At 54.4% G+C, this 12,392-nt stretch overlaps 1 protein-coding gene across 1 annotated transcript in view; it reads left to right on the top strand.

The window, feature by feature from the left end:
• Axin2 (axin 2) overlaps nt 1-11,739 on the top strand; it is a 29,843-nt gene extending 18,104 nt beyond the window's left edge. Inside the window, exons 4-11 of the mRNA XM_032912351.1 lie at nt 531-633; nt 3,094-3,234; nt 3,387-3,889; nt 4,138-4,332; nt 4,605-4,835; nt 5,346-5,441; nt 6,741-6,908; nt 10,216-11,739. Coding sequence (XP_032768242.1) covers nt 531-633; nt 3,094-3,234; nt 3,387-3,889; nt 4,138-4,332; nt 4,605-4,835; nt 5,346-5,441; nt 6,741-6,908; nt 10,216-10,342 — 1,564 coding nt within the window. The 3' untranslated portion in view covers nt 10,343-11,739. The remainder of the gene's footprint in view (nt 1-530; nt 634-3,093; nt 3,235-3,386; nt 3,890-4,137; nt 4,333-4,604; nt 4,836-5,345; nt 5,442-6,740; nt 6,909-10,215) is intronic.
• Nucleotides 11,740-12,392: the final 653 nt, after the last annotated feature.

Raw genomic sequence — 12,392 nt, 5'->3', positions numbered from 1 at the left:
CGCAGGATGGGCTTTGCTCTTACGTCCTTACATTCTGTCTCTTGGAGTCTCTGTTGAGATGTTGATTTATATACAACCACTGACGAGAGAAAGTTGGACCTGCTGACTTGACACTGTTGACATTGGACCTGACTGAACTTCCGTGCACCTTCTCGAAGAGGTGGCTGAGCCCCTAGGCTCGGTTCCTAACCTGACCCTACAGCCTTTTACCCTGGCACTGTTCTCCCAATTTAGACCCATAACAGTCTAGAAGGACCAAAGGAGCCCACGGCTCTTTACTTGAGGACACATAAGCCGGCCAGCATTCCAGCATCTTGGGGAGAGCCATGTTTGCTGCGGGTGGCAGTGGGCGGCAGGGTCTTGGATGGGTCTTTCCCTATAAGATTGCACCCGGAGATGCATGGCTCACTCCCAGGGAAGCACGTGCGTGGCCTTTCCCATTGGCAGAATCTCAGGGAGGGTCGTGCAAATGATGTCACGCGCCGAGATCACCTTGGTGAGCCTGTGTGGATTTTTGTCTTTCCCCTTAGAGATGGAATCCCTCCTTACCGCATGGGGAGTAAGAAACAACTCCAGAGAGAGATGCACCGCAGTGTGAAGGCCAACGGCCAAGTGTCTCTACCTCACTTCCCGGTGAGTATAGACGACAACAGGACACGGTTTGTGAGGCCCTAAATCAGAACAGGAGCTGGGAGGTGGGGGCAGTGCCTGAGATCTGCTGGAGTGAAGAGACCAAAAGAAATGGCCGGACTGAAGATATTAAATGGCTCTTTTGGGTGTGTTAGGAATGGAGTGGCATTCCTGAATCAAAGAACAGACTGCATTCCTGATAGACTAGAAGCCCCCTGAGGGCAGGGAGCTTCAAAGGAATCATTCATTCATTCATTCATTCATTCATTCATCCATCCATGCCTGGTGTATATGCATGAGCTCATTGCCTCCATATATGTGTACCATGTGAATGCAATACTCATACATGCCAGAAGAGGGCGTCAGATCCCCTGGAACCGGAGTTACAGGTGGTTGTGAGCTGTTGTGTGGGTGCTGGGAATTGAGACCGGGTCCTCTGAAAGAGAAACCAGTGCTCTTAACTTCTGATGCCTCTCCACAGCCCCAGAGTTTTGTCTGTTAGCGTCTGTATCCGGACCTGCTACCGTTCCTGTCACAGACAGGTGTTCACTAAGCGTGAAGTGGATGAGTTGAGGAGAATCTCAGTGTGTTACGTCCTTCTGCCCTGCTCACCATGGAAAGAAACTAACCTCCCAGGACACTCTGTCCCTTGTACAGCTCGGTCACTCACTGTCCATCTGTTTCCTTGACCATTTTACTAATGGATCCCCCAAGAGGAGAGCTGAACAGTCTTACTGTCTCACGTTCCAGATCTGGGCTCTCTTGAGCCTGTGTCTGATGAATGTGGATGGGCAGGGTGTCTAGAATGAGGCTCCCTGGAGAAACCTCCTCCCATGGCTGAGAGAGGGTGGCAGGTCCTCTGGGACCATCCCAAGCTCAGTACACATCCCTGAGGGCAGTCAGCACAGCTCACCCAAGAGCTCTCGTGCTCTCCCAGGCCTGGCTTTCTTACAGCAGCCAGTGTCTCTGTAAGGCCGTCTTTCCTGGCAGCTTCAGACAATCCAGCTGGTTCACGTGGCTGTGCTGTATTCAGAGAACTAACACATCAGACTTCCAGTCCCAGGTCACCCGAGTAGCATTACAGATTGTAGCTCTCCTTGGGAACTCCTGGCACAGACAACGGCAGACTTACCTTGTCTAAAACTAGCATATTAAGATGGCTTTGGGGAGTGACTTCTATGATTTCCCCCACCCCAATATTATAGATGACAAGGATAGTTTATTGGAGAGGTGGGGTATGTGTTAATCAGAATTCTATTCCCCAAGTCTATGCACTGGCTGATTTTTGTCTTGGGTTGTGCAAATCAACGTTTGAGAGAGAGAGAGAGGAGAGAGTGTGTGTGTGTGTGTGTGTGTGTGTGTGTGTGTGTGTGGGTGTGTTTCCCAGAGCCAGCCTTCCTAAGAACAGCCATCTACACGGGGGCCTTTGCCCCCCACCCTCCCTCCCCGCTCACTTGGTGCGGCTAAATGGTTGTTGTGCTGAGGGAGGCTGGCCCTTCAGCCAGGGAGAGCAAGTTGGCTTTCTGCTCTCCCCCACCCTGAAAGAAAAAAGGCAAAGCAAGGGGGGGGGGAGAAGGAGGAGAAGGAGGGAGGAAGAAGGAGGAGGAGGAACAAGTGGAGAGGTGGGGAGGGCAGAGTGGGGGGCGAGATGACAGAGAAAGGACAGAAAGCCGGGCGGTGGGGGTTCTCGCTGCTTGCTGCTCTTGGCAGGCTTTCCCGACGCCTTTTTATATTCCGTACTTGGTTTGGAGATGTTCCGTTTTCCCTTGATAGATCAGCTTCAGGCAGCCAAGCTCAGCAGTGCTCTGCTGCTAGCCGGCAGCAGCTTTCTTCATTTTCTGTACAAAGAGGAGGAGGAGGGGAGGAGGGGGGAGAAAAAAAAAAAGAGGGAGATGGAGGACAGTGTTGAGACAACACTACCTCAAAGGTGCCCAGTGTGAGGCCAGGAAATAAATTACCACTTCTTCTCTGATCTGGGGCCGGTGACTCTCCCCTCCCCCCTGCCTCTTTTCCAATCTTTTTTTTTTTTTTTTTTTTAATTTTCAACTCCCTTTCTGTTTAGATTCTACTTTTTATTCCTTGAGTTGGTTTCTCTTCCCCTCCTCATCTCAGAGGGCTGCCTTTTTTTTGATGTTTGACAACAGTCTTTGAAGATTTTCTACTTCAGAGTAGCTACTGATGGGCTGGTTGTACTACAGAGAGAACAAGCAGGGCCTCTCGGAGTGCGACCAACTGCTCCTGCCCAAGGCAAACGCTGGTGGGGACCATGGCTCTCCATGAGGCCACAGAGCCGGTGCATAAAAGTCCTGAACGGCGCAGGCCGTCTCGCCGTCCGCTTTCCACTCAAACACAGGGACTCGGCACACATCCACGGGCCCCACAAGGTCCACCCGAGCTGGTATGGCCGGTGCCTGCCGGGCCTGCTAATGGTGCCCGTTTCCTTCCTCCTCCCCACACCCTCAGAGAACCCACCGCCTGCCCAAGGAGATGACGCCCGTGGAACCTGCTGCCTTCGCCGCAGAGCTCATCTCCAGGCTGGAGAAGCTGAAACTGGAGCTGGAGAGCCGCCACAGCCTGGAGGAACGGCTGCAGCAGATCCGGGAGGTAAGGACCAGCTGTGGATCCTCTCTACCCTGTGCATGTGCACGCACACACCTGCACGTGCACACGCGTGTGCCAACCCAGGGGCACATGAACCTGGGGAGCAGAGGGATTGCTTTCTTGTTCACCTCCCCCTCTGGGTCCTCTGTTTCCAGGATGAAGAAAAGGAGGGGTCTGAGCAGGCCCTGAGCTCACGGGATGGAGCACCGGTCCAACACCCCCTGGCCCTCTTACCCTCTGGCAGCTATGAAGAGGACCCACAAACCATCTTGGACGACCACCTGTCCAGGGTCCTTAAGACCCCCGGCTGCCAGTCCCCTGGTGTGGGCCGCTACAGCCCACGCTCCCGCTCCCCCGACCACCACCACCACCACCACCATCAGCAGTGTCACGCCCTTCTTCCAACTGGGGGCAAGCTGCCCCCCGCGGCTGCTTGCCCGCTCCTCGGAGGCAAGAGCTTCCTGACCAAACAGACGACGAAGCACGTCCACCACCACTACATCCACCACCACGCCGTCCCCAAGACCAAGGAGGAGATCGAGGCAGAAGCCACACAGAGAGTACGCTGCCTCTGCCCTGGAGGCACAGATTATTACTGCTACTCCAAGTGCAAGAGCCACGCGAAGCCTCCAGAGCCCCTCCCTGGGGAGCAGTTTTGGTAAGTGACCAGGATCCCGCCCCAGAGGTGGGGCTTCCCTTCCAGCCTGAGTCCTGAGCAGGTGTGAAGAGGGTCCGTGGGGTCTGCTTTAGCCTCCCCGAGGGGCACGCATGGGTGGGAGTTGTGGTACGTACGGGGGCCGCTAGGTGCAGTGGAACGGCCCTCAGTCTACCCTCATGGGGTTGCCCAGTTCCAGGAGCCTTGGAGTTTTAACGAGGTGTCTGGATCGGGTGTTCTTTCTCCTGCAGTGGCAGCAGAGGTGGCACCTTGCCAAAACGGAATACGAAAGGCACAGAACCGGGTCTGGCACTGCCGGCCAGGGAAGGAGGGATGTCCAGTGCAGCAGGGGCCCCTCAGCTTCCTGGGGAAGAAGGAGACCGGTCACAGGATGTCTGGCAGTGGATGTTGGAGAGTGAGCGTCAGAGCAAGTCCAAGCCCCATAGGTAAATACCACTCCCCAGGGCTCTGACACAGAGGCCACGGTGTGGGGGCAGCCTGTGGAAAGCAAATGTGACTGCCCTGCCACTTCGGTGCTAGACACTGGGCCGAGGAGACCACAAAAATGTCATGTTTTGGCAGCGACCCCCCCTGTTCGTGTTATGGTAGAGTTATTTTCTTCTCTCTCCCTCAGAGGAGAATAGACAAGTTTCTGTCGAAGTCACATTTTCCAGTTTTCCTAACCCAGTTTTTCTCCTACCCTTCCTGTCCTGTTCAGTACCCAAAGCATAAGAAAGAGCTACCCGCTGGAGTCTGCCCGCGCGCCCCCAGGCGAACGAGTCAGCCGGCACCATCTGCTGGGGGCCAGTGGACACCCCCGCTCAGCGGCCCGGGCTCACCCATTTACCCAGGACCCTGCCATGCCTCCCCTAACCCCACCCAACACCTTGGCGCAGCTAGAGGAAGCCTGCCGCAGGCTGGCCGAGGTGTCAAAGCCCCAGAAACAGAGGTGAGTGGAAGGGAAGGGCAGGAGGAGCTCAGAAGAGGGTGGGTTTGGAGATGGGGAAGGGAAGCTCTGGTCTCTCAGACTCGCCCAGGGAGGAATTGATTGCTTCTGGTTGAGCCAATCTCCTTTTCAGCCCCCATAGGTTGTTCTCTTGGGTCCTGTTCCATTGTTAGAGTTCAAGCAGGGTCTTCCAGGCAAGGCAATCCTACAAGTAGGATGATTTCCTTGTAAATCCCATTCCTTACGTGTCCACACTCCACGTGAGGCATGTTAGCGAGCACGTGTATAGCCGTGACGGGGAGAGTCCTGAGTCCTTTGCCGACACTAAGATGGCCCTGTTGTGGGCTGTTCCAGAATATCCTTGAGCACAAGGTCTCGTTGGGTCTCCGCAGGGAGGGAGTTGGTTTGGGTCCACATCTGTTTGGGAGGCCAGAGTGGTTTCTCTCTGCTCCCCGGTTACCGCAAGGGTGAGGGCCTACCCCCTAAGATTTCTCCACCCTCCTCCACCCTCAGGTGCTGCGTGGCCAGTCAGCAGAGGGACAGGAACCACCCAGCCACCGGTCAGGCAGGACCCACGTCCTTCTCCAGTCCGAGCCTGGCTCCGGAAGAGTGAGTGTCTGCCTCTCCTGCATACTCGGGCACTCGGAGTGGCCTTATATTCTGGGGATGTCACTCTCCAGAGTGGGGTGTGTGTGTGTGTGTGTGTGTGTGCGTGTGCGTGTGTGTAATGCCATATTTGAACCGACCTTTGCATCCACACTTAGCGATGAGCAACGTGAAAGGCAAACCTTGCCATTAGTGAGGCTCACGGGACATCACCTCCCAAGGATTCCAAGTCACAACACAGGGTCTCCGGGAGGAGGAAGGGACACAGTAGTCAAAAGTTAGACGTGAAGCCGCTGTCAGAAGGGTAGAGGGGCCGAATCTGGAGGCTCGAGTTACTTTGTAGGACTCGGGAGCTAGCAGAGTTGGACGAGTGTTCGTATCCTCAAGAAGCAAAATATTCTCTGCTTCCAACATCCCAAATTCCCCAGAAGTTCACCTCCTTGTCCCAAAGTGGGACATGAGCCTTGCTGAGAATTTGCACTTGGAGAGGGGACTCTGAACCCTGTCCTGTCTGCAGGATTTCAACTCTGCCAGTTACAGAATGGTCCAGATAAAGTTCTCTTAGCAGCGTCATCCCAAGCCGTGACTGACGTTTGAGGTCCCGAATAAGGCACCTTCCCAGATCCTTTCCTTGTTTTAATTGGTTAACCTCAAGTCCACCAGCTGTCAACACTGGTGGCTTTTATAAAAGCCACTTCACAAACAGAATAAGTGGCACAGTTAAAATGACACTGGGGCCGGGGCTGTAACTGAGTTGGTAGGGTGCTTACCTACCATCTACCACGCACCAAGCCTTGGGCTAGCTCCCTGGCACCACAGAAGTGGAGGTGGAGGCGGGGTGTGTGACCGTCCGTAATCCCTAGGTCTCTGAGGTGCAGGAAGGAGGTTGTTTGGGGCCAGCCTGGGATCTGTGAGACAGGCTGTCCATCAGTAATGTGGTTCTGCGGGCATGACAGGTAGGCCTTCAAGGCATTTGAGCGCACACTGTCCATAAGGAACCCTGGCCTGGGATTGCCTCCACGGTATTCCCCGGTCTCAGCAAGCCTCATGGGGGCAGCTTCCCAAGACTGTCTCTTCTCTGGCCTGTACTGGTGAGCACTTTGCTTGCTAGCCAGAAGGAGTCCTCCGCGCACCCTAGATTAAAGGCACTGAGGGATATATGGTATCAGTTTACCACCAGAAGACAACCGTCCGTCTGTCACGGGCGGCCCTAGGCCTCCTTGGCAGACCTCATGCTGTGTGGGTGTCAGCGTGTATCTGCTTTGTGAGGCCGGGTTTGTGACACCTTGATTCCATTTTCAGTCACAAAGAGCCAAAGAGACTGGCGAGTGTCCACGCACTCCAAGCCAGCGAGCTGATTGTTACCTACTTTTTCTGTGGAGAAGAAATTCCGTACAGGAGGATGCTGAAGGCGCAGAGCTTGACTCTGGGCCACTTCAAGGAGCAGCTCAGCAAAAAGGGAAATTACAGGTAAGGGTCCCGCCTGCCGCTCCCTTGTCTGTCTGCTCTGGAGTATGCTCAGAGCTCGAGGACCCAGCCCCCAGAGCGCCTTGGTCTCTGCAGGCCTCGGATGGGTTGGAGACATTGCTGCTGTGGGTCTAGGGTCCTCCTTTTGCCTCTCCCCACTCGGCTCTAACGAGAACAGCTATGGGGAAAGCTGAAAGGGAATGGTTCTCTGGAGAGCCAGCCAGGCCTTCTCTTCCAGGTGAACAAGACTGAGGACCAAAGAAAGACACAGCCATTTGTTTATTTAACCATGAGAGCAGTACCAGGCTATGTGGTGGGGGCTCAGCCTGAAGTTGGAGGCTCCCTTGTCCGTTTGGGTTGGGAATTGATAAGGGAGAGCCCAGTCAGAGGCCATGTTGGAAGCTCAGAAAAGCAGAGCCCAGGGCCAGAGTCACCAGCCCCTCTCTTGCTCCGTCCGCCCCACCAGGGTGATGCCTGGGTTTGGCAAGTTACCTGTAGGAGCAGTGTTTGTCAGTAACTAAGAAGGGGCTGGGCCTGAGGGCGAGTAGGGCTGGCCAGGGCCCTCACTGGGCCTGGGCCTCACTGTCCTCTCCCTGATGCCTGGCCTCCACATTGGCCTTGTCAGGAGAGGATCCCAGAGCTAAGGATGAAGAAAGCCATCTATCTCTGAAGCATTTGTTAGCCTTCTTACCAAGGCAGGGGGATGGCTTTTGTCTTTTGTCAGTTCACTTAGGGCTCGGCCCTCCCTGGGATTGTAGTGTGTGTTCCGCCCACTGAGTCCCAGTCACAGAGCACCAGGCCTGGACAGTGAGGCGAACAAGACAACCAAGGCACATGAGGAGATGCCCATTGTTTAGCTTCCTATTCAAGAAGTGTCCCCTCCCCAGTTGAATGTCCTAGGCTCTAGGTAAAGGGTGCAGTCCACATGTGTCTGTCCCCAGGACCCAGATGTGAGAGGGGAGAGTCTGAACAATGCTCAACCTCCAGGGTGGGCCCTGGCTCCTCAGGGAGCCTACTTGAAAGATCTCGGTGTGTTGACCCGTCTTCTCTCCTGGGCCCTGTGTGACTACACCAGCCATTCTGTCATGGAGTTCTTTTGGTGGCACCAACAGTGACCTTTTGCAGGGAGAAAGACCAAGACCCCCGCAGGTGACAGCTTCCTGGGGTGGCAGGTGTGCAGCTGGGCATAAGTCATTCTCTGTTGACGAGGCCATTCTGAAAGTTATCAAAGGGTCTGGGGAACAGGCCCGGCTGCTGCCTTTAATCTTGACAGAGACACAGGTGAAGCTAATTACAACGAGTTTGCCCCTCCAGGGATTCATTTTGATCTTGGCTTTGACTCGGCCCAACTTTGAGGAGAACCGCAGGTGACCTTCAGGGGGCGAAAGTGTCACAGTGCACCATGTAGGGGCCTACAGGGAACAGCCTCATTCAGCCACTCTGACCACATCTGGCTCTGATTTTTTTTTTCCCCCCCTAAGGCACATTTAATAAGCCTGACTTTGAAGCTCTGGCCTCCCCTTTAATGCACAAAGACTTGCACAAATGATCCCCTCTCAAATTCTTTCCTGATTGGATCAGGCTGCCGGAAGGCCCTCCCACCCTCCTTATCTCTGCAGTTGGGCTTGGTGTCCTCCTAGAGGTGGGGGCTGGGGCATGAGAGTACTGTGTCGGTCTCCCCGCCCTCAAACCAGGGCCGTGACCCCCAGACCCCATCCTAATAAAGGATACCCCAGTGAGGCTGGGCCTGTGGAGCCAGGACCTGGGCCGCATTGAGTAATCTCTCCGTGGCAGGAGTTCAGAAAGCAAACAGTCTCCCCAGACATGCCAGACGCCACCGCCGCCTTCGGTGCCAGATGTCAGAAGGAGGCAGAGTTTGCCACATGAAGCCTGGTGCTGTGGAAAACCCAGTTCTCAGAGAAAATGCGGGCGGGCTAGGCAGCGTGTTTGAAGTCCTGGGGGGTTGGGGCTCGGGAATGTAGCCTCCGTCCCTGCTGGAAGAGGTTGCAGCTATGGAAAAGGTCACTGTGCTTGCCCAGAGGTGCTATGAAAGCCCCAGCCCAGCTTGGTAGCTGCCACTGGGATCGGAGCTGGGGACCTCAGTGTTGGTGCTCCCTTCTTTTTATTGGGAAAAAGGAGCCCCTGGCCTTCCTGGCTCTCCCTCCCTTCTACCCTCCCTCCCTACTTCCCCTCCCCTCAGGCTTCCCCTAAGCATCTTGGCTTCTTTCATACGCAATGCCGACACCCTTAAATGGCTGTCCCTGGTTAGGCCCCCTTCCCCTCCCTCAGCCTCTCAGTTCAGTTCACCTGCTCTAAAAAGGAACGACGGACACAGCTCTCATCAGGGGAGAGCTAATTTTTCTTGTTTCCCAAGAGAAAGTACAGAAATGAACCCTCAGCCGTAAACACAGGACAGGATTTTTATGATTTAGCAGTTCCACGGTTCCATGGGGTGGTGACCTCCTCCCTGGGAGTGGCCTTTAAAGGCTGGAAGGTACAATCCCCAGCGAAAGCTTAATTCAACTCAAGGGGGTCCTTGCCTGCTAGGGACAAGGAAGGTTGAGGCTTTGTTCTCAGTCCTCTGAAAGGCTTGGGTAGGCAGAGCGTGAGGGTGTGAGGGGCTGTCGTGTTTGTTTGTACAGTCAGGCAGTCCTTGAAGGAGAAGAATGTTGGAGAGGGAGAAGAGGAGCTTTTAATTAAAGGCAGGAGGAGAAGACATGAGTGTTAGACCCTGGCAAGGTAGGGGGAGAGGGGGCAGCCATGTAGGGACAGAAAGAGAGGGAGGGTTCCATGCCCGCTCCACACAGATGGGTCCTGAGCTGTCCCCGCCCACCTCCCCTTGGGTTGGTACTTGGGGTGAGTGGTCTCTGGCCTGAGCAGTCCCGAGCCAGTCAGCCTTCCACTTCTACAGGCTGAGCAGAGTCCCAGGTCTCTGAAGGGATCTCCCTGCCCTGCCTCTCCATCAGAAATGAAGCCTGGGCCCTTGCTCTTCCCATTCTCCTCCCTCAGAAAGGGGGGAAGGAAAGTGTTGGCAGGTGGCAACGATTCTGACTAGAGAGAGACAGAGACAGAGAGACAGCGAGAGACAGAGAGATAGAGAGACAGACAGAGACAGAGAGAGAGACAGAGAGAGCCTGGCCTTCCTGCCCACCGAGTGCATCCGCCTGGTCCATGTGGGCAGGCGGGCTGCCCTGGTTAGTCTGGGGTGAGCCATGGTTTGAGGGACACCTGTAAGCAAGGATGCCCAGCGTGGTTCTCCATCGGCAAGAAGAAGCTGTCTCAACAAGCTTTCTTTCTTGTCTCTCTTAAGGTATTACTTCAAGAAGGCGAGTGACGAATTTGCCTGTGGAGCAGTCTTTGAGGAGATCTGGGATGATGAGACAGTGCTCCCCATGTACGAAGGCAGGATCCTGGGCAAAGTGGAGAGGATCGACTGAGCCTCGGCCTCCGCGTGCACCGCCGCGTGCACCTCCGCGTGCACCACGGAGCCGGAGCCCAGAGAGACCTGTCTCAGGCCTACACAACAGCCATGAAATATTTTGAAGGAAAATGAAACCAATTAAGAAGACAAAGCCTAGGGAGGGACTGGCCCCTGGGCCTTCAGGAGGGCGGGGGTGGCTGGTTTTCAATATCCACGAGCTGGGTACTGAGATCAGAAAAGCCCGAACTATTTATTCAAAACATGACCACTCTGGGCTATAGAAGATGCTGAGTGCTCGAGAGACTGCCATACATAATAGATGGCTTCCTAGGGATCTGAAATCCATAGACTAAGAGAAAACTGTGTATAGCTTGCCCGAACAGGAGTCCTTACTGATATTTATTGAACAGTCGATTCCCCTACCCCTACCCCACCCCCACCCCCAACCCCCAGTTTATGCTGCTTTAAACCTGGAAGTGAGAGAGAGAAGTTTGGTTTGCTGTCTATGCTTAAGAGCCAAGCCGGGAACGCATTAATCATTTCTTCGTTAACAGAGGAATCCGCTCTGCATGGCATCTCTCCAAGTGAAGACAGGCTTCTTTACAAAAGAAAAAAAAATATATATATATATATGGTGCCCACCCATCAACACATGCAGAAGTCGGTCACCCCCACCCCAGCCATGCTGCTCTGCTTGTCACAAGTCCTGAGGGGTTGATTGTGACAGCATCCTCACCACTTTGGGAATGGGACCACCCAGAGTGGGGGCGTGGGGGAGCCTTCACCCCGGAGCCAGAGGCTACACCATCCCCGTAGCTTCCACTCACTGAGTCCTGGAGCCCGTCACGGCCCTCTCCATTCGAGCTTCCGCCTCTTTAGGAAGCGAGGGTCCCTTGTTCTCTTTTAAAACCAGTCTCTAGACTACGGCCATCAGGAATCTGCCCTCGCCCACCTGACCCGGCGAGGACAGGGGCAGGCACCTAGCAGCACCTCTCCTCCGTTAACCTTCCCCTTGGCGCTCGCTTGGGTTTGTGTTAATCTGTATGTCCTGTTTGCCAGCGTTCCCTGTACTATAAGCCCATGTATAGCGTAGGGCAGAGCGTTAAGAACCCACTGGCTAGTGCTTGACTTGGGAATCAGTACAGTACCTGTACGGCACGGGGACCGCTCCGTGTGCCGCCCTATATTAAGGGCTCAAGCTCTCCCTTGGTTTTTGAAAGGGGTTTATGTATAAATATATTTTATGCCTTTTTATTACAAGTCTTGTTACTCAATGACTTTTGTCATGGCATTTTGTTCTACTTAGACTGTAAATTATACATTATAAAGAGTTCATTTAAGGAAAATTACTTGGTACAATAATTATTGTAATTAAGAGATGTAGCCTTTATTAAAATTTTATATTTTTCAAAATGTCGGCCTCATCTTTGGATTCCCCCACCCAGGGCGGGTGTAGGACCAGAGAACCCATTTTGTACAGGAATGTCTGGGCATGGCTTTCCCTTGCTTAAGCTTGGCTCTGAGGGGCCTGGAGCCCGCATAGAAGCACGGTTAAGTTGTACAGGGCCTGACCGAGGTCGTCTTCTCGTGGGGCAACTGTGTTGGAGGCTTTGCCCTCACTCCCTGCGTGTCTCCTGCCTGGCAGAGTGGTCTTCTCAGTGTTGGGTGAAAAGCCTCTGGGAATGGGTTTGTAGTCAAGGGATGGCCATCCACCCTGTCTGTCCTGGGATCTGAGGACCTCAGATCATCCTCAGGCACCGTCTAGGTTCTGGGCAGGTCAAGTGTTGGCACCAAATCTGAGGTCCTCGGTAGGAGGGAGAGGACAAGCTGGCCATTTGGTGGACAGGTGTTACATGACCGTGCACATGAGCTAGCCTCTGCTCACCCCGTCATGTGTTCCCCACCTGCGCAGCTCAGAAAGCCAGGCTGAGGCATTGGACAGACGAGTCCACTTGAAGTCCCACAAGGTGAACTGTTAGGAAGTCTAACGATGGGCTAGGGTGGTAAAGCTTGGTTAGGCGTGAATAGGCCCAGGGTTCCGTCCTCAGCAACAGATGGGGCGTGAA

This window comes from Rattus rattus, chromosome 9, assembly GCF_011064425.1.
Source record: "Rattus rattus isolate New Zealand chromosome 9, Rrattus_CSIRO_v1, whole genome shotgun sequence".
NCBI lineage: Eukaryota > Metazoa > Chordata > Mammalia > Rodentia > Muridae > Rattus > Rattus rattus.
This window is presented reverse-complemented; position numbering and strand designations above follow the sequence as displayed.